General features: G+C 47.5%; 1 protein-coding gene across 1 annotated transcript in view; it reads left to right on the top strand.

Annotated features, from left to right (window-relative positions):
* Window positions 1–20,460, top strand: part of Loxl2 (lysyl oxidase like 2) — an 85,054-nt gene that overhangs the window by 9,098 nt on the left and 55,496 nt on the right. The window contains exon 2 of the mRNA XM_027927049.3: window positions 17,166–17,606. Coding sequence (XP_027782850.1) covers window positions 17,243–17,606 — 364 coding nt within the window. The 5' untranslated portion in view covers window positions 17,166–17,242. The remainder of the gene's footprint in view (window positions 1–17,165; window positions 17,607–20,460) is intronic.

Here is a 20,460-nt window from a genome sequence, read left to right as displayed (position 1 = left end):
TTAGCGTAAAAGTTTTTAGTTCTGATGAAATCCAATTTTGATGTTTTTTTTTCCCTTTGTTGCTGTGGTTTTGGCGTCTTACATTGTCTAAGGAGGTCCCAAAGATTTACCCTATGGTTTCTTCTCAGAGTTTTACAGTTTTAGTTTTTGCCTTTGGTCTTTGATCCTTTTTGTATTGATTTTTGTGAGTGGTACGGAGTCCGCATCCTCCTTTATTCTCGGCATGTGGCTGACCAGTTGTTCCCACGTTGCTTTTTGAAAAAGCTGTTCTTCCTACATTTTTTTCTTTGAATGAATGAGGTGTCCCCCCCAAAGTTCCTGTTAATGCAGGAATATTCAGAGGTGAAATGATCAGATTATGAGAACTGTGATGTAATCAGCCACTCTAGTTAGAACAGACTGACTGGGTGGTAACCGTGGACAGGTGGGGCATGACTGGAGGTGGATCACTAGGGATGTGCTCCGGAAAGGTTTATCTTTCCTGAGGTCTCTTCTCCCCTCCTCCCCCCACCCCCCCATTTCTTTGCTGCCATGAGGGGAGTAGCTTACCTTTATCAAATCAATTGATCCTCGATGTTATTCCAGAATCTCAATCCTGTGACACTGAGCTATATTTTCTTATATTAGTACCATTCCCCCCTGATTTTTAGTATGTTTTGAAACCAGATAGGTGAGTTCTTTCACTTTGTTTCTCTTTTCAGAACTGTGTGACTATCCTGCATCCCTTGTAATTCCATATGAATTGTAGAATCAATCAGCTTGTCAAAAGATCATTGAGATTCCAGTCAGGATTATATTGAAGTCTCAAAGTCCATGAACATGGGGTGTTTTTCCCTTTATTTAGACCATCTGTTCCTTTTAACAGTGCTTTGTAGTTTTCAAAGTATGAATTTTGCACTTATTTTGTTAAAATTTTTCCTACATTTGTTTGATACTATTGTAAGTGGGGATTGCTTTCTTAATTTCACTTTTGATTGTTTATTATTATATATTGTACGTGCATCCTGTAACCTAGCTGAAATCATTTATCAGTTCTAGTAGATTTTTAGTAAATTTCTTGCACTGGGCATGGTCGCACACGCCTGTAATTCCAGCCGCTCAGGAGGCTGAGGTAGGAGAATCTTGAGTTCAAAGCCCACCTCAGCAAAAGTGAGGCACTAAGTAACTCAGTGAGACCCTGTCTCTAAATAAAATACAAAATAGGGCTGGGGATGTGGCTCCGTGATTGAGTGCCCCTGAGTTCAATGCCTAGTACTAAAAAGAAAAAAAAAAAATTCTTGAGATTTAAAAAATATACATATGTGAGTGCATTCTTAAACAGATGAGTAGGGGTTGTGAGGTGGCTATATGGTGTTTTAGAATAAGGAACAGCTGTATTTTATTTGGCTTTTGTGTCACTGTGACCAAAATACCCAACAAGAACAACTTAGAGGAGGAGATTTGGGATTCATGGTATCAGAGGTCTCAGTCCATAGAAAGCCAGCTTCATTGCCTGGGTCCAAGGTGAATCAGAATAACATGGGGGAAGGGTGTGACAGAGGGAAGCTGCACCCCTCATGGCAGCAAGGAAACCAGGGGCAAGGAGAGGAAAAGTGGGGAAAGGACCTCAGGGAAGATGAACCTTTCCAGGGCACATCCCCAGTGATCCACCTCCAGTCATGCCCCACTTGCCAACCGGTACCACCCAGTCAGTCTGTTCTAACTAGGGTGGCTGATTACACTACAGTTCCTATAATCTGATTATTTCACCTCTGAATATCCCTGCATTAACAGGAGCTTTTGGGGGACACCTCATATTCAAATCTCTAACATTCTGCCTCTTATTCCCAAAAGCTCATGTTCATCTCTCAATGCAAAATGCATGAAGTCCATCTCTGAGAGCCCCATAGTCTTAACAGTTTCAGCATTGCCCCAAAGTCCAAGTTCAAAGTCTCCTGTAAGCCTTAAGGCAAACTCTTTGCTGCAAGTCCCTTTAAAAATCAAAAGCAAGTTACATATATCCTATATACAGTGGCATAGAGTAAACATTCCCAATTCAAAAGGAAGGAGTAGGGGCACAGCAAGAAAGGGTAGGGTCAAAAGAAGATTGAATCTCATCTGGGCAGATAGATCTGGTAACCACTTGTAAACAGCATCTAGGACACAAGATTGCAAGATGTTATTTTCAAAGGATTTGGGCAGCCCCGACCAATTGGCCTTGCAGGGTGCAGCACACTTGGTCTCTCTTTTAGCCTGGCTCTCTCCTTAGCAAATAGTTTTTCTCAGAAGATAATCCACATTGCCGACATCTCTTTATTCCTGGGGTCTCCATTCCAGCTTTGCTTCATCTTCAGTTGTACACATGGCCCTCTCAGGGTCAGCCTTCAGGGACTCCAATCCTGCTACACTTTGCATGGCCTCCTAGGCCTTCCTTTGAAATCTCAAGGGAAACGAAGTCTTCATGACCCCTTAAGTTTAGCATCTTATTCCTGCAGAACTTGGATGATGTCTGCTGTCAGCTCATACAATATCCAGCCCCCAGGAATCACAGATGCAGCAGCCTCTGAGTGCTTGTGCAGCTTAGCACCGTGAAACAACTCCCTAGCCCCCTGGGTGAGCAGAGTACCCCCATATCTTTTCTCAAAGGAATTTTCTGTGCCCTGGAGCCTGTAGTGGGTATGGTCTTGCAAATTCCTGAAGTGCCCTCAAGCCATCTTTCCTATTGTCTCTGTGCAAAGTACTTAGCATCTCTTTAGGGGCTGCACTATCTTCAACAAATACAGCTTTCTCTGCCCCAGCTTTGCAAGGTTCAAGTTTAAAACAAAAACAAACAAACAAACTCTTTAGCACTGCTTTCTGCTCCTGATTCCCACAGTAAGCCTGGCTAAAATCTTCCAGCAATATCCATGCCACTGACTGAATGCTGTGCTGCCTTGAAATTTCCTCTGCCAGTTTAATTATTCCATCACTTTTATATTCAACCTCACACAAAAAAGTCTCAGGACACAGGAACACGTTCCTTGCCAGACTATAACATGAATAACCTCTAGTCCAATTCCCAATAGAGTCCTCATTTCTCTCTGAAACCCTCAGGAGTACAGTCCACATTCCTGTCAAAATTCTGGTCCTCTGAGTGCCCACCAGAATCAACTATTAAGCTCTGCTTACAACATTCTAAAACTTTTCCAGCCTGCATCTATAAACTTTTAAAATTTCCTCCTGCAAACCACTTCTGAACCACATGGTCAAGTTAGTCATAGCAACAGCCCCACTCTTAGTACTAATTTCTGTTTTGGTCAGCTGTTGTGTTGCTATGATCCAAATACCCAAAAAGAATAACTCAGAGAAGGAAAAGTTTATTGGGGCTCATGGTCTCAGGAGTCTCAGTGCATAAACAACCAACTGCATTGCTCTGGGCCCAAGGTGAGGCAAGACATAGAGAGAAAATGTGACAGAGGGAAGCTTCTCCCCTCCCGGCAGCAAGGAAGTAGAGGGAGAGAGAGAGGGTCGGGGAAGGGAGGAAGAGACTGCGAGGAAGAGGTACCCTCCAGGGCAGCCCCCTGTGACCCACCTCTTCCAGCCATGCCCCACCTGCCCACGGTCACCACCCAGTCAGTCTATTCAAACTAAGATGGACTGGTTGGGTCACAGCTGTTCATAATGTAATCGTTTCACCTCTGAATATTCCTGCGTTAACAGGAACTTTTAGAGGACACCTCACATCCAAACCATAACAAAGAGTGAAAGCAGGCGGAAGCAGATGCATGACTAGTCCTTGTCATGCTACAGAGAGGGGCGGTGTCTGACAGCTGAAAGTGGGAGACACAGCAAGAATATCAGAATCATTCTTGGAAGGATGTCTAGTGCAGGTTTACGATCAGTACCAATGCTGATCAGCTTCAAAGGTCACTGAGAAAGTCCGTCCTCCTCAGTCAGCATAAGAACCTCAGGTCTCTGGGTATGTGCCACTGCCCTGCCAATGCCGCTGTCTTGATGAGTGATCACTGGTGACCAACGTTACCAGCCGGCATTGTGCAGCCAAGCCCAGCCAGCTTCACTGATGTGGCAGTTGGTGCCTGCTGCTTTTGCTCACTGGACTTCTGGATGGCAGCCAACGCTTCAGCGGGGAGCAGAAGCCCAAGTCTGGGGCCATTAGCAAGCTGTCCGCTGCACACCTCCCTCTCTCTCACGGAGCCAAACATCTCCAGACAAGCTCAAGGTGCAGTTGTGGTCTGTACCTGCCAGCCCTGTCACTGCACTCTCTGGGTTTGGCTGTCATCTGAGAAGTGCTGTCATCTGAGAAGCACCGTCCTGAAGGCCCAGGTTATGATGTTCAGATGACAGCGTGGCCTGGCAGTTTCTGGAGATGGAAAATGTCCAGAAAGGGTGTCCAAAGTCCTGATTCGAAGGCAGGCTCCTGCCCGAGGCAACCTGCTAAGCTGGGTCGTGTGTCACTTAAGGACTGAGCTGTTGAAGTGTCTCTCTGTCAATTTTTTTATGAATCATCTCGGAAAAATTGGTCATGCACTCCCTGTCTCCCAGGACTCCCACAATCTCCCACCCATCACACTTATCTTACCCCAGCCATCTGAGCCCCTCCCTACCCCGGTGACTGTGCCTGGACCAACTCTCAGCTCTTCTCCAGGGATAGGTGTGCAGTGAGCCCCATCCCTGGGGACATGGGCTCCTTCACAGTGGTTGGAGTGCCTCTCAAGTTTGTATGCCCTTCTGGACCTCGCTTCTGTTCTCCCCTGCCTGCCTTTTGTGGACTTTTAACGTCTCCCTCCAAATGGCAAGAAACCCAGACCAATTTGGCTACTGCTGTTAGCTCTGGGAAATATGTCTCAATGTGTGTGTGTCGGTGGGGGGAGGGGAGCAGGGGTGTTAAAGCCTGCTGCCCGAGTGGTGAGTTAGGAGTGGTTGATGGGTAGAATGTTGCCCCTCCTGGTTTTTGTCTGGATTGTTCCCAATTTTAAATTCTGCTAGTTATCACCTGCTGAGCAGTGGCTATGAGCCAGTCTTTGTACCAGGCACTTAGATTTCTTATGAAATCCATCAAGGCACTAAGACTCTTCTCTGTTTACAGAAGCCAAATTGGAATCTGAGTCCAATCTTGGATGCTTGTGCCGTGTTCTTCCAGTTGTTATGTGTTATCCTGTAGTTGAGCTATGTTTGTATTTTTCCTAGGGATTGGGGGGTTGGACAATTTGAACCCTATGGGCATCCTTGTCTTGATCAGTTTCTGTGTCACTCTTAAGTACTGACTGGTTTTCCCCTGTCCCTTCTCGATGAGCTTCATGCTGAAGAGATGTGTCTCTTCTAGAAGAGATCCAAGCCAGTATCTCCAGAAGGCATATTCTAAAGTGTTTTGGACCTTCAGTCTCCCAGGGAAGCAGACTGGTCAAAATGAGATTCCACCCACAGCCAGACATGGACTGTGAGGAACCCCAATTGGTCACAACAAATTATGCCAACAAAGGCCTCTTTTTGGAAGACTGAAAAATATTCAACTTTGTATGCCTGCCTTCTTCCCACCTCACTGTGCTCTGACCATTCCCGCTCTGTGGCCAGAAATAGACCGAACTGAGGAGGAATCCTTGGCCAGAAGCCAGATGAACCAGCCCTGGCTGAGCCTGGTGTCAAAGTCTCCATTCTTGTCTGAGGTGGTTCAGAAGGGCCACCTCATCCCCCACCCACTTCCCGCATCTTCCAAATACAGCCCATTCACCCAGGACTGCCTCCTTCTGTGCAGGAGTATGTTCCATGTGGCTAGAAGCAGCTCCCAGGCCACAGTGGGGATCATGGCTCCGTGCTGTGCTCCAGACCTTGAGCAAGGACCATTCATCACTCCTGTTGAACTCAGCAGGAGTCCAGGCACAGAGGGTCCAGTGGAGGAGACAGCCCCCTCCTTGCCCTGACCCCAAGTGTCTGCGTCTGGTAGAGAGATGAAGCAGGGCGTTCTGTCTGGGTGACAGAATTCAGCTGAGTTCCCAGCCCCACTGTTTTAAGCAAGTGCCCAAAGCAGTGTGGCCACTGCTCCCAGCTAAAAAGTGGCCTGGTTTTTTGTACCATGCTTCACATCTGGGGCAGGCGGGACCATGACTGGGAGCTCCTGGCCGCAAGGTATGAAGCAAGTAGCAGGAGGAATGACTCATTCCCCTGACCACTGGGGCCCCATGAGGCCAGGCACACAAGGGGGCCCTACAGATGCCTGCTGTAGGAGAGAGTCCTGCATGTGGGTGTTCGTGTAGGGGAAGGGGACTGTTAGGAGGATCAGATGAGGATCAGTTGGGTAAGGGCGATTTGAAAACCCCAAACCACAGTGTCCAGATGTGATTGGTGTCTTTTGCCTTACTTGTCATGACTAGGAATTACTGTGGCTATTGACAATTAATAATCGTTGTCATTTACTAGGAACCGGTTTGTCACATTGGCCATTATTTGAGTGGATGCCACAAAATCAAGCATCCCTAGTTAGAAGCCACAGTTTGGGGTTGTGCTTTTGTTTAAGGACATACTGGGGAGTCAGCCATTCACTTGGTTTTGTAGAAAGGTGAGATAGATGCCACAGGGTGCCCTTTTCTGGAAGATGATGAAATGATTCAGAAGAGATTGCTTTTAGAAGAGGAGAACTGTTTGAGCAGATTCAAGGAAATCTCACTGCTGAGTTTTTGGGAGCAGGCCTTTCACATCCCTTCCCAGGCCAACTCAGCCCTTGAGAGTCGCCTACGGAAAGGGCCCTGGAAATTCTAGCTTCAGCTTTTCCTCTTGGAGTCCTGTTGGGTCAAAATTAAATAAGACTTTATAAAGTGTTCTCAGGTATCCCTGTATTGTCAGCACGAGGCTACTGCTGGAGACAGAAATCGGGGATTCTGAGATGTACTGGAAAGTTCTTGGGATGACTGATGTCCTCCAACCAATGATGTTTATCAGATGATTGAAATAGCACTATTCAGATGGACTCAAAACTGGAGTAAGACCAAGATTGAGAACCTTTTTCCCTCCCTCTGACACCAGCCTCACTCCCATCTGCTATCAGGACCAGTTAGCATTGATTGGCCATGCTTAGAGTCTTACCTGTAGACCCTTTGAAGTGTCATTTCCCATTGACTCAGCATAATTTAGCACATACCTGGTTTATACAGCATATATGAGTTCAGCTTTTCTTGTTTAGGTAATTAAACCTTTTTCCAATATTTTTTATTCTGCAAATGTGCTTTCTTAAGCCAGGCATGGAGGTGCCCACCTTTAATCCCAGCAACCTGGGAGGCTGAGACTGGGATTGAAAGTTCAAGGCCAGCCTCAATAATTAGGCAAGGTCCTAAGCAATTTAGGAAGACCCTGTCTCAAAATAAAAACAAAATAAAAAGAATTGGGAATGTAGCCTAGTGATAAAGCCCCCCCCTGGGTTCAATGCCCAGTACCAAAACAATGGGCCTTTCTAGTTTCTAAGCACAGCATTGCAAAAACTGGGTCTGAAAAACACTACCTAGGCTTATTCTGAAGAGCTCCTAATTCCCCAGATAACACTTAGGAAAACTGGAGATCAAAATTAAATTATTCAGCTAAGTCTCAACCAAAGCCGTAGTTGGCACTTGAAAGCTGGACTGGAGTCTTGCAGGGGGCCCAAGATATATTCGCTGATTTTTTTCTGACTGCCTTCTATGGGTCAGGAACTTGAAGAATGTAATCTTTAATTTTTAAATAGGTGTTCCTTGTTTTTCCCTTTTGAAAGTTGTTTTCAAGTATGTATAGTTTTTATTTTACAGAGGAAATACTGAGACTTAGAAACCTGAAGTGTTCCCGAGGTCACAGAGATAAGGAGTGGTAGAAATGTGATGGGAACCCAGTTCTGTGCGACTCTGACACTCTAGTCCTTTCTATGTACTGTCCCCAGCGGAAGAGCGTGTAGCCGTCTCAAAGATCACCATGAACAGGGCAGGGGGTGCGCAAGGCCTTGGGGAAGGGAGAGTGATTCCAGCTGCTATTTGTTAGAAGTCCCTCTGACCCTGAGTCCCAGCTGTGTGATGGGATTCTTTCCCCATCTTGTCTCTCAGACACCCCTTGGGGCCCAGTGCCTCTTTTTTTTTTTTTTTTTTGGTACTAGGGATTGAACTCATGGGCATTTAACCACTGAGCCACATCCCCAGCCCTATTTTGTATTTTATTTAGAGACAGGGTCTCACTGAGTTCCTTAGTGCCTCGCTTTTGCTGAGGCTGGTTTTGAACTTGTGATCCTCCTGCCTCAGCCTCCTGAGATGCTGGGATTACAGGTGCATGCCACTATGCCCGACCCCAGTGACTCTTGTCAGCAGAGCTTCCATTATTATCCACTGTGTGAATAACATATCCTCAAATAGATTGAATTGAATTGAACAATATCCTCAATTGTTGAGTCACAAGCCCAGTGAGAAAATATTGGGGACATAATTTACCACTTTCTGATAAGCCACAGTCCTGGCCAACCTCCTTCTGGCAGTCACTGACGTTTGTCCCTTCAGTCAAATGCCTTAGTCCTTATGCATCCTGCCCCCAGCCCTCTGCTGGTGACCCACTCCTGGGCTTAACTGTGTGAATAATTAAGACCATCTGCTGCAGAGTTCCTAGAGCTCACTTGAAAGAGGTTTCAACAGAAATTCTCCAAGGTGGGCCTTCCTCTCGAGGGACAAACCCCGGCATGCCTGTGAAACCCCAGCCTGGCTTGATATGTGTGAACTGAGCTGCAGAGATTCTCCAGGTTCATCTGCTGGGTTGGGCTGACCCAGTTGGCAGACACTCTCTGCTCGCGTTCGGGGTCGAGGATTCTGGCATTTCCATGATGCGTGATGATGCAACTTCACTGGCACAGCCTCTTCTTGGACTATCAGAGGGAAGAGACACTCTTGGAGGCCTGGGAATGGAGATGCTGAAAAGAGATCCATCTTCCTGTGGTTCAGCCACTCTCCCAACTGGGCACGGAGACCTGACTCGAGCCAGGCTTTCTAGTTCTTCCTGAAATGGTCTCTGACCAAGGACTGACAGAACAGGTCTGAAGAAGAGAAAGGTGACTTTCACCAATCCACATGTCCTCAGATGTCCAGAAGGGCAGATTACTGTATTAATGTTTAAGCATCAGAAAAGGCAAGAGATATAAGGTAGTGCTGTCTTCAGTAGAAGGCAGTGCTACAGTGGCCACAAGGCTCAGCAGGGTCCTGCCATTCAGGGTCCCTTATTACCGAATGCCTGGCAGTTTTCCCCTCCTGTTAAGTTGGGTGGACACCAGTGTGGAAAGTGAATTTAACAATACAGTAGCCACAGGTGTGAAGCCATGATCTCCCAAGAAAGAAACACAGGTAGGGGGACATGTTCCAAGACCCTGGTAACAGAAGCAATGCTATTTAAAACAAAATAACAAGCCCTTTTTGCTTATCAAATGGAAGAAAGTTTGAAAACATAGTCATGGCCAGAGTTTTGAGGTTTGGGGGGAACCCACTCTCTGCTGGCTGAGCTATAGACCGGCTGCCTTTCTGGAAAGCTGGCTAAAACACTTTGCAAAAGTGTTGGCTTTTTATTATATGCTTTGACCCATCATCTTATTCTTAGGAATTTATCCCAAGATAGAATTTCAGCAAGAAGGATATTCATTTCAACAAGGTGCATAACAGTGAAACAGTTTAACATGTATCATTTGACCAAATACAGGGTAATAACCTCATGAAAGAATAGTCAATGAGGGCTGGGGGTGTAGCTCGGTGGTAGACAGCTTGCCTAGCATGTGCAAGGCCCCAGCCTGCAGCCCCAGCACCACAGGAAAAGGAAGGAAGGAAGGGAGGGAGGGAGGGAGGGAGGGGCATAACACTTGCACTTACTGTGCAATGTGTAAAGCATTTGATAAAGTAGTATGTAAAAAATTCCAATTTGTAAAAGGAAATAAGTATAGAAAAAACACCAGAAGAGTAGACACTAGAAATTTGATAGTGGTTACCCCCAACTGTGGTATTGCGAGTAATTTTCTTTCTTTTATCAGTTTGCATTTTTCCAGATTTTTATTATCAACTTGCATAGTTTTCACAATAAAGAGGAGAAGAAATCCATTAAAGTTTTTTTTAAAAGGAAAGAGAAGCAGCTGGATCTGTTATGTTACAGTCCCCTGGAGGAGGGTGCAGAAGGCCCGGAAAAGGAAACAAGCAATTCAGGAGCACTTTTCTAGGAAAGACTTAAGCGTTGAGCACTGAATGTTCCCAGAGTACAAAATCCAGGAAAATGGGTGGAACCATTTATAGATAATGCAATTCCAGAGATTAAGAGTTCTTTTTAAAAATTGCAAGATCACATTTTCTCCATTTCTTTCTGGAACAGAATTAGAGGATCTGGAAGTCTCTGAAGCCCTCACGGATGGGAGGGAGGCAAGTGCTGGCTGGGGCAGCAGAGCTTGGGGGGAGGGGCACAGCCTGGGCCAGCCTGACACCTGTGTTCATTTCCTGGCTTGCACTTACCATCAGTGCAACCTTAGGCAACTTACTGACCTTGTCTGTGCCTCAGTTTTCTCCTGAGGATACTATGTTTCCTACCTCATCAGGTGAAGTAGAACCAAGGAGTACAATAGTCCCTCCTTATCTGCAGGGGATACATTCCAAGACCCCCAGTGAGTGCCTGAAGCCACAGATAGTATATACAATGCTTTTTCCCACTATAGATAAATACGTATGATAAAGTTTAATTTATAAATTAGGCAAAGTAAGAAATTACAGTAACAAATAATAAAATAGAACAATTTAATATACTGTAATAAATTTATGCAAATGTGTGCACTCTCTCTCCAATCATCTTATTGTACTATACTCACCCTTCTTCTGGCATGAATTTCTTTTTCCTTATACATAATTTCATGGATACAAGAGTCATTCTTATTATAGATTTTAGCAACCTTGGCTCATGATATTTCTTTTCTTTTATGTCAAAAACTTTATAGAAGGCACATTACAGCTTCTCTGAATGACCAGCATTAGTACTCTTGCACTTTGGAGCCAATACTAAGTAAAATAATGGTTTACTTGAACATAAGCCCTGTGTACAGTGTCAGTCATAAGACAAGCCACTAAGTAACTACTGGGTAGGCAGCATATACAAGGAAGATACAGGTCACACTGGACAGAGGCATGATTCCCAGCTGGGGAGACAGAGTGGGTGGCCCAGCACAGAGAGAGATTTCATCACACTGCTCAGAACAGCTGCACAATTTAGAATATGAGTTGTTCATTTCTAGAATTTTCCATTTAATATTTACAGAATGCAGTGGACCCTGGGTAACTGGAACCCTGGATTGTGGGAACTGACCTACGGTGAACATAGGGGGCACTTTGTGTTAGCAGTTTGTAAATCATTCTTCTTGACCTTTCTGTCTTTAATATCCATACAACAAAGGATAAAGGGGCTGTGTAGAAAAGGGAAGACCTTTCTGAATTCAGAGTCACCTAGGCTCAGACACCTCAGTCGATGAACAATTATTGATGTTCACGTTCTGAGCTAGATTGGCAGCATCGTGTGGGTGCCCAGGCAAAGAACACTTCCACCAGACCTACAACGGGGACTAATGAGGAGGAACTCTGTGTTTGCTGATGAATCGATCAATTTGGCATGGTGAGCTGGATGGAGAGTAACAGCAATAGGTTCATTTCCTTAACCATTACTTCCAAAATTTGGGGGTTTTCTAGTTGTGATGGTTTGAATATGAGTTGAGTGTGTCCTCCGAGGACTCATGTGTTGAAATTTAATTCCCTTTGTGAGGTATTAAAGGAGAAAATGTAACCTGACCATGGTGTTTGAAGGTGGGGCCTTGGGAAGGTGATTAGGATCAAATGAACTCATTAGCATGGAGCTCCCATGGTTGAATCCTGGTGGCTTGATAAGAAGAGGGAGAGAGAATAGAAGAGACATATGTGTGATTCCTGACTCTTGCCCTGTGACGCCCTGCACCCTGGGACCTACCAGCAGGAGGCCATTACCAGTTGCAGCCCCTTCTCCTTGAGCCTCCAGAACTACGAGCCAAAATAAACCTCTTTTCTTTATAACTTACCCAATCGGTGGCATTATGTTAGGCAAAACAAAAAACGAACACTGCACTAGTTATTCTTATTGATTTATGGCTTCATTCTACTGTGGTCAGACAATATCTTTCATTGATTGTGTCGAGACATGTTTTATGACCCAACTTGGGGTTCATCATGGAAAATCTTCCATGGGTCCCTGAAGCAAATCTGTTCTAGTGGTTGACGAGCACAGGTTATAGAAACTTGAGAATTAGGTCAAGTTTGTTAATAATGCCATTTACATCCTCAGTGCTGCTATGGTTTGGATGGGAGGTGTCCCCAAAAGCTCACATGTGAGACAATGCAAGAAGGGTTGGAGGAGATATGGTTGGGAGAATTGATCCCTGATGGGATTAGCTGAGTGGGGACTGGAGGCAAGTGGGGTGTGGCTAGAGGAAGTGCTTCATTGGGGGTGTGAATATATGGGGTATATATTTGTATCTGGAGAGTGGAGTCTCTGCTTTCTGATCACCATATGAGCTGCTTCCCTCTGCCACTCTTCCGCCATGATGTCCTGCCTCACCTAGAGGCTGGAGGAATGGAGTCTGTTGTCTATGGATTCAAACCTCTGAAACTGTGAGCCCTCAAACAAACTTTTCCTCCTCTATTATGGCTCTGGTTGGGTCTTTTAGTCACAGTGACAAAAAAGCTGACTAAAACAAGTGCCAAGATATCTTGTCTATTTCTTCTGTCAGCTACCAAGAGAGGTGTGTAAAGTCAACCCCTGGGATTACAGTTCTATTATTTCCTTTTAATTCTGTCAGTGTTTCATACATTCTGAGGTGTTGTATGCAATTTCAGCAGAGTTGCATCTTCCTGGTGGATTGACTCTTTCGTTATCATTAATTGTTCCTTTTGGTCTCTAGGAGTCAACTTTATCTCACTTCATTCTCACTTTCCCTTAACTAATGTATGCATGATGTATCATTTCCTATTCTTTTACATTTAACCTGTCTCCTGTAAGAAACATAAAATCTGATTGTTTTGTTAACTTCATTCTGATGACCTTAGCTAATTTGTGTGTGTGTGTGTGTGCGTGTGTGTGTGGTGCTGGGCCTTGTGCATGCAAGGCAAGTGCTCTACCACCTGAGCTACATCCCCAGCCCTCTTTCTTGTCTCTTCTTGGGGATTCTGAGAATGTGGATTTTAGACCTTTCTAACCAGTCTGTGTCCTAACTTGTAGCATTCAGCCATTTGGGGACCCCATCCAGAAGCCCAGGGCTGTCTAGCAAGTCGCCCTGCTCCTTGGCAAGCTCTGAGCCCCATTTTTTCTGTCCTGTCAGCCCTTGGAGGCTGCCAAGAGCTGTGCTTAGCTTTTCAGCCTCTTGGCCCCTGGCAAGTTCTGTGAGGGAGCAGCAGAGACAAACGTGAGCCTCTGTGACTGTGTTTCCTGTCCCCGTGGGGTATTGGCTCCTGGGGCCCTTGCTGGCCCCGTTTGCTGCCTTGGTAGCCTTCCAGTGTCTTCCAATATGGCCAGGTTCCACTTAATGATGGGACACATTCTGATAAATGCATCATTAGGTGCTTCTGTCACTGTGTGGACATCACAGAGTACTCACAGCCGCCCAGCTGGCACACGTCAGTCCCACGACACGATCACTTGATGCAGTAAAGAGATTCATGAACACAAGATGCACGAGGTTCTTGGTGATGTGACACCGTGTTCTGTTTTACATTAAAGTTTTATTTTATAAGTAAAAGGTGTACACTCATAAATAATGACAAAATGGCATATATAGGGCCGGGTGTGGTGGCACATGATGTAATCCCAGCGGCTCAGGAGGCTGAGATAAAAGGATTTCAAATTCAAAGGCAGCCTCAGCAAAACCAAGGCGCTAAGCAACTCAGTGAGACCCTGACTCTGGATAAAATACAAAATAGGGATGGAGATGTGGCTCAGTGATCGAGTGCCCCTGAGATCAATCCCTAGTACCCCCCGCAAAACCTATATACAGTAAGTACTTAAACCAGTACCATAGTCATTCATTATCATTATCAATTACTGTATATAATGGAATGTGTTGTGCTTTTACATGGCAGCCAGGTGGCTTATTTCCACCGGCATCATGAGCACATGGGTGATGCTTCATGCTAGTGGGTGCTACCAGGACACTGAGTGGTAGGTATTTTTCACTCTGTTGTCATCTTACGGGGCCACCATCATGTACACAGCCTGTGATTTAGTGAAAAGTTGTTGTGGGGTGCCTGACAGGGTGTTTTTAGTATTTCTCTACTTTTTCTAGTTGTTCTTGGCAAGAAAATTTATCTAACTCGAGCTGGTCTTCCCTAACCAGAAACAGACGTGGTGCTTTCTGTCCCGGGGGGCTGAGGCTCTGGTGGCAGAGCCAGACACAACAACAGTATAAAGCATGAACAAAATGCGACTTTCAAGGGACCAGAGAAGACATTCATTCTCAGAGGAGGACCTGGGAAGGTCTCCTGAGGAGCAGGAATGTTGTGGCATCATCTCCGACAGGAAGGGGCCGAGGTGCTGTGCTTTAGTGGACATGATGGGATGATGGGATGTGTGGCATGTGAAGGGCAGGAGTGAGGACAGGGAGAGAGGTACAGTTGGAACTGAAGCTGGAAGAGCCGGTTTGCACTGCGTTGATTCCCAGGCCGAACTTGACATTTTTTGTATGTGATGGGGGATGGCTGACACCTTAATAGGTTGCAGGTGACCAGTTCCAGCTTTGTCTGCACTAACTGTGCAGCTGACCTTCTCCGTCTTCGTTTTCTCCCATGTGCAATAAGAAATTGAATACTTGCCTCCTTTCCTCCGCAAGGTCCCCAAGCCTCTGTGGCCAGGAGGGGAGCCTGGCCAAGCCACCATTCTGCTTTGGAGCCACGGCCTCGTTTGTCAGGGTGTGATCTGCAGGGGTCGGTCTCCGAAACCCCCACCACTTCTGACCTTGTTGTGAGTCACGGGATGTGAGTTGCTGGGGATCCAGTGACGAATGAGGGCTTCCAGTGTTCTGGCACCCACTGCAGGGCTCTGGGCTCTGTGGGCATCCCTAGACCCGTGGAAGCTGCCTCTCTTCCTGGCAGATGCTCGGCAGCTCTGGGTGGCTGTGCCTTTGGGAAGGTCATTTGGTCCTCCCCCAAGGGTAACACACCATGAGCTGAGGAGCATGATCACCCTGCCCCTGCGCACAGTGGTCACAGTGAGTGTATGATGCCCCTGTGGCTCCACCTTCTCGTCCTGCTTTTGCCCTTTGGGATCCCACATCCCAATCTGCTTCCTCCTCCTTGAGATGCACCTGCAGTCCTTGTAAAGCCCCAGATCTCTGTGATGTAAGGTCCAAGGCATGGGAGGTTCCTTGACCTCTGCAATTAGAATCAGGCTCCACTGGATATGGTGACCACAAATGCTCCTGTAGTGCTTATGAGGTGACCTTCAGTTAATCCTCAGAACATTTCTGTGGGCTAGATATGGGTAATCCCCATTCTGTAGATGAGGAAACTGAAGCAAGGAGAAATATAGCCTCGGAGACCACACAGCTACTAAGTGTCAGAATGAGGATTCAAACTGAGACCCTCTGGCTCCAGAGCTTGCTAACTTGCTAACTTCCCATTCTGCTAACTTACCTCCCTGGCTAGTGACAGGCCATTTGGCCCTTTTCTTGTTTGCCACAGAGAGCGTATTTCCTCCCCTCTGGACCAGGAGCAGGCTGGTCCTAATCTCCTGAGTTCTTCAGGAATAGTCACTATGAAAAGGAGGAGATTGTCACCAGGGCACTATGGCTGCTCTGAGGGTGAGACATAGACCTCGGATGGCTCCCTTGCACAATTCCCAGTTTGGCTAAAGACAAATCCTGAGGCCTGTTTGAGGGGGCTTTGACTGACTCCCCTAGGGGTGGTTGCCCTCCTCATGGTCCAGGATGTAAGGCATGGTATGATCAGAAGTGTGGGTGGGTGCCACAGGAAGGTTTGGATGTGTGTGGGAGAAGAGAGAGAAGGTGAAGGAGATGCCAAGCTTCCCTTTAGCTCCTCAAAGAGGCCATGTCCTTCTGGTCCGTGGTGCCCAGCGGGAATGCCTTACCCTAGAGAAGTGGGCAAGCTCACGCAGAAACCTGCCAGACTCTCCAGCGCGGGCAGCTTCAGGGTGGTACTCAAATCCTGCACCCCACTAGCAGCTCAGTCTCTGGAGCCAAACTATCTTCCCATCCAGTAAACGTGTCCATGGAGCCTATGAAATTTACCATGAAGGGAGCAGAGAACAGTAATGCACGAGCCCTGCCCTAAGAGGCATGTAACCAAGTTGGGCACCTGAAAGTACCTGGGCAGGTAGCAGAAGAATGTCAGGATCCCCGCCCAACCTCGGCAGGAGACGGCCCTGCAGGCTGGTTCAGTAGGGATGCGTGGAGGACGCCAGAGGTGAGCTGGCCCTGGGGAGCGAGAGGATGGAAGCAGTGGGAGCCAGGGAGGGTGCAGAGTGGGAGCCTGCACTTGCCCCATCCCCCATCGGACCCACTGTCCTCCCTCTCCACCAGCCCCTGGACCCCCAGGTGGCTGGTCCACTGGGCTCCTCCGGTGGGTTCCTCACCCTCTCTTGCCTTCAGGGTGGGTTGAGTTGGGTTTGCCCAATAGGAGGCACCAGAAAGAGAGCAGAGAACATGGGAGTGAGGGCCACCATCCCTCCCAAACCCTCCTAACAGAGGTGGCTGTGGTGGCTCTGAAACCCTTTAGCAACGTCCCTGCTCCCGTCCTGGAACCAACTCCTCTCCCAGGGACCCTTCAAGCCCCGTGGGTGGTAAGGCTCACCTCCGTTGCCAGCCCAAGGTTCCCGTCTTTCCTTAGTTCCCCTGAACTCTGCCCACATCTCCATAGATAGAGTTTAAAAACTCTTCTTAAATTGAGTTCCAGTGTGCGGTGTTCCTGGCCAGGAACCCTATTGAGAAAAGCATTCCGGAGATATGGGAAGGCAGGTGGGCAAAAGAGGTGGCACCCATTGACCCGTGTGGTCCAGATGCTAGGTGGAGTGGACATGGGTGGAACATGGAATCAGAAAGCTTTCCATACAAAGCCCAGAAGTGTGAACTCGGAGGTTCTGGGATGTCTGTAACCCTGAATCCTGTCCTAAACACCCTACCCTGACGTGACTTTCCTCCCTTCCAGGAGGCCCCTGCTGCTTCCCCTGCCTGCCCCTGACTCCTCAGGGCTCCTTCTGAGGGATCCTCCCATCGCAGACGAGGATGGCGAGGCCTGTCTGCCCCTGCCTCTGCAGCTCTTTGGCCTTGCTTGCCTTCCTGCCCTCCCTGAGCCTGGCGCAGTACGAGAGTTGGCCCTACCAGCTCCAGTACCCCGAGTATTTCCAGCAGCCAGCTCCAGAGTACCACCAGCCCCAGGTGCCTTCTGATGTGGCCAAGATCCAGGTGCGCCTGGCAGGGCAGAAACGGAAGCACAGCGAGGGCCGCGTGGAGGTCTACTACAACGGCCAGTGGGGCACGGTGTGCGACGACGACTTCTCCATCCACGCGGCGCACGTCGTCTGCCGAGAGCTGGGATATGTGGAGGCCAAGTCCTGGACCGCCAGCTCCTCCTACGGCAAGGGCGAAGGTAAAAAGCTCTGTGTTTGGAACTCAGTGTCTGTCACCTGGCAAGACCGGGAGCAGTTTTCTGTAGGTTAGCCTGGCAAAGAAAGCTCAAATTGCTATGGAGTCTGAATACAATCCTGCTATTACTCCATCTGCCCGCCCAGGCTGCGTCCTGCAGGAAAGTGGGTAGGAGGGCACCTGGGAGGGACATCCTAATTTGTCTGGGACTTTCCTGGTTTGAGCACAGAAAGTCTCAGGCAAACCAGGAATGGTTAGCGACCCTAGGCGGGTGCTGAAATTGGCCTTGAGCATCTCTCCAAGCCGATGACCTCCCTGAAGACTGCATCATCTGCCCAAGAGAACCATGCCTTCCTTCAGATGGCCCCTTCAGAGCAGGACCTTTGTTCCGTCTCACAAAGGCTGCCCAGGGACTAGCGCATTCTACCCAGGTGGAGTTCATCGCTTTAACACTAACGTGCTAGTGTGGCCTTGGGCATGACAGGAACAGAGTCACTTTGTGTTTTTCACCACTTTTTGGCGCATCCTTTCCTCCCTTATTAGATTCAAATGACTTTATCTTGAAAGAAAGATGCAGCAACAGCTTGTAGGAGCTTTGAAAGGTGGGTCTTAGAACCCTAAACCCAACTCAGAGCTAGTGCTGACCTAAGGACACATTTTTTAATGTTGGGGATAAGGTCTAGAAATGGGTCATTAAGTGATTTGTTGCTGTGACATCATAGAGTGTCCTTGCACAAACTGAGACAGCTAGGAGGTCACTAGGTGATAGTATAGAATTTTGGGGGACCATTGTTACATACATGATCTGCAGTCAACTGAAATGTTGTCATGCAGCGTGTGACTGACTGCACATGGGAAGTCAGTCAGACTTCCATATAGGGAGATACATATCCTCTTTGGCTTCAGTTTCCCCATCTGGAAGTTGGGCTCTCCGAGAACTCTTGAAATCCTCAGCCTGTGTTCCCCAAAGGGAAAGTAGGTGGTGGAGGTGAAGGGCATCATTTAAACAATTTCCCTCCAGGAGCTGAGATCTTCCCTGGCTTGGTAAAGCAAAGGTAGCTATCCCACCAGCAGGGGCCGGGTTGCCAACTAGAGAGACGTGCCACACTCCTGTCCTGCACTACTGGATCAGTGCTGCACTAACTGTGTAAGACTCTCCCGAGGGGATGAAAAATACAGAACACCTCAGACCTAAACCCACAGTCTTCTGGTTTCCAAAGTCTGGGCTGGTGGTGGGGAGCTGGGCTTCTGGGAGACTGTGCCAGGATTGTATCTGTGAACTGGTTTGGGAGACAGTGAAATAGACAAGTGTTAGGCTTCCCTCCAACCCTTCCTTCTGTTCTAGAAATTATAGGAGAAAGGACGCATGCACCATCCCCTGCATGCCTTACCTCCATGCAATGGAAAGTTTCCTGTTAGGAGATCTGGCTCAGGAGCCGGTACCTAGAGTCAAATGTTTTCAGCAGCTCGCTCTGGGCTTCTTGCAGGATTAGAGCCAAAGCAGCCGAGATGGGTTAGCAGATGTGGGACCTTTGGAATCCATTTCCTACCTTCTTTAAAACTTCCAGGGCTCCTGCGTACGTCCACACCTCTTTATACTGCCAGCTGAGGGATCCAGGGCTGACAACATCAGGCTCATGGCTTTTTCCAGACTCTCCAGGCTTCATTATTTTGTGATAAGTACTCTCCAGTGACAGTGGGGTATTTTTTTTGTCTCTGGTGACAACTTTATTTTATTTCTGCCCAAATTTAAAGCTTACCTGTCATCAGACAAGGTGGTTATGGTTTTTCTCAGCAGAAGCAGACATGGGGGTAGTTGGAAAGATGGGCTTTCCTGGGTGGGATTTTGCTGTCCAAGGATGATGTGGATGAAGAGTTGAAGAGTCGCGGGAGGGATTAAAGCTTGGTCCAGGGAGCTCATGCCTGGTATTGAAGGAGTAAAGGATCATGCAGTCTGCTGCGATTTGTACATCAGGGGTCCCTGCAGACACCGTGGCATTAAAGGAATAAACAGATAGCAGGAGGGGCACAGATGAAGAGTGAAGTGTGAAAAAGAGGTGGAGGAGGGCACAGTGGTTGGTAACAATAAGGTGTGAGCTATGACCATGGAGGGGCCGCTGGACAGAGGAGGTATGTGACCGAGAATCCAAGAATACTAGAAGGGCAGTCTGTGGACACTGAAGCCATCAAGGTTATGGCAGGTGTAGTTCAAGAAGAGGACAGAGAGAAATACATGCTAGAGTCAATGAACAGTGTCCCGCGTCCAGGGCTTTAAGAGGCAGGCTGTTCATCTAAAGTGCTACTTGGTTTGCATTATGAGAGGCCTTTTAAATATGAATGTGAATTTCATTGCCATGGGTGGAGTTTTGGTTTGCTTTTAGCCCTGGGCACCTTAGGTATCAGCTGATTGATCCATTTTGATCTGGGAGAATACGAAAACAGTTGACACAACAGTGTGTGCTATTATGCCCAGAGTATGGCCAGTGCCCTGGGCTGTGCCCCAATAGAGTTTGACCTGTAAATCAGGCTTGTGACCCTATAAGAGGCCACTCTTCCAGGAGTTCCCAGTCTCCTGTGTAGTTCAAGCAGAAATAACGAGACTGGGGTACAAGGGACCCCCTCCCCTCCTAGTTTCCCAGCCTGGCTTGTCAGCAGGTCTCAGCGCTCACAGCATGTCTGATAAACCACGGCCCTTTTAGTTCTAGAAGAGGCAGCTGGCCCATTTAACACCCTCTGGGTGGCTCCCAGCCTCATGAACCAAGGTTTAGGTTCTCCACCCAACTGTACCCCTATTCCTGATCAGAACCGCAAAGCTGATGACCCTGCAGATTCTAACTTGAACAATTTCCATTACCCCG

The sequence above is a fragment of the Marmota flaviventris genome, chromosome 3 (assembly GCF_047511675.1).
Source record: "Marmota flaviventris isolate mMarFla1 chromosome 3, mMarFla1.hap1, whole genome shotgun sequence".
NCBI lineage: Eukaryota > Metazoa > Chordata > Mammalia > Rodentia > Sciuridae > Marmota > Marmota flaviventris.
This window is presented reverse-complemented; position numbering and strand designations above follow the sequence as displayed.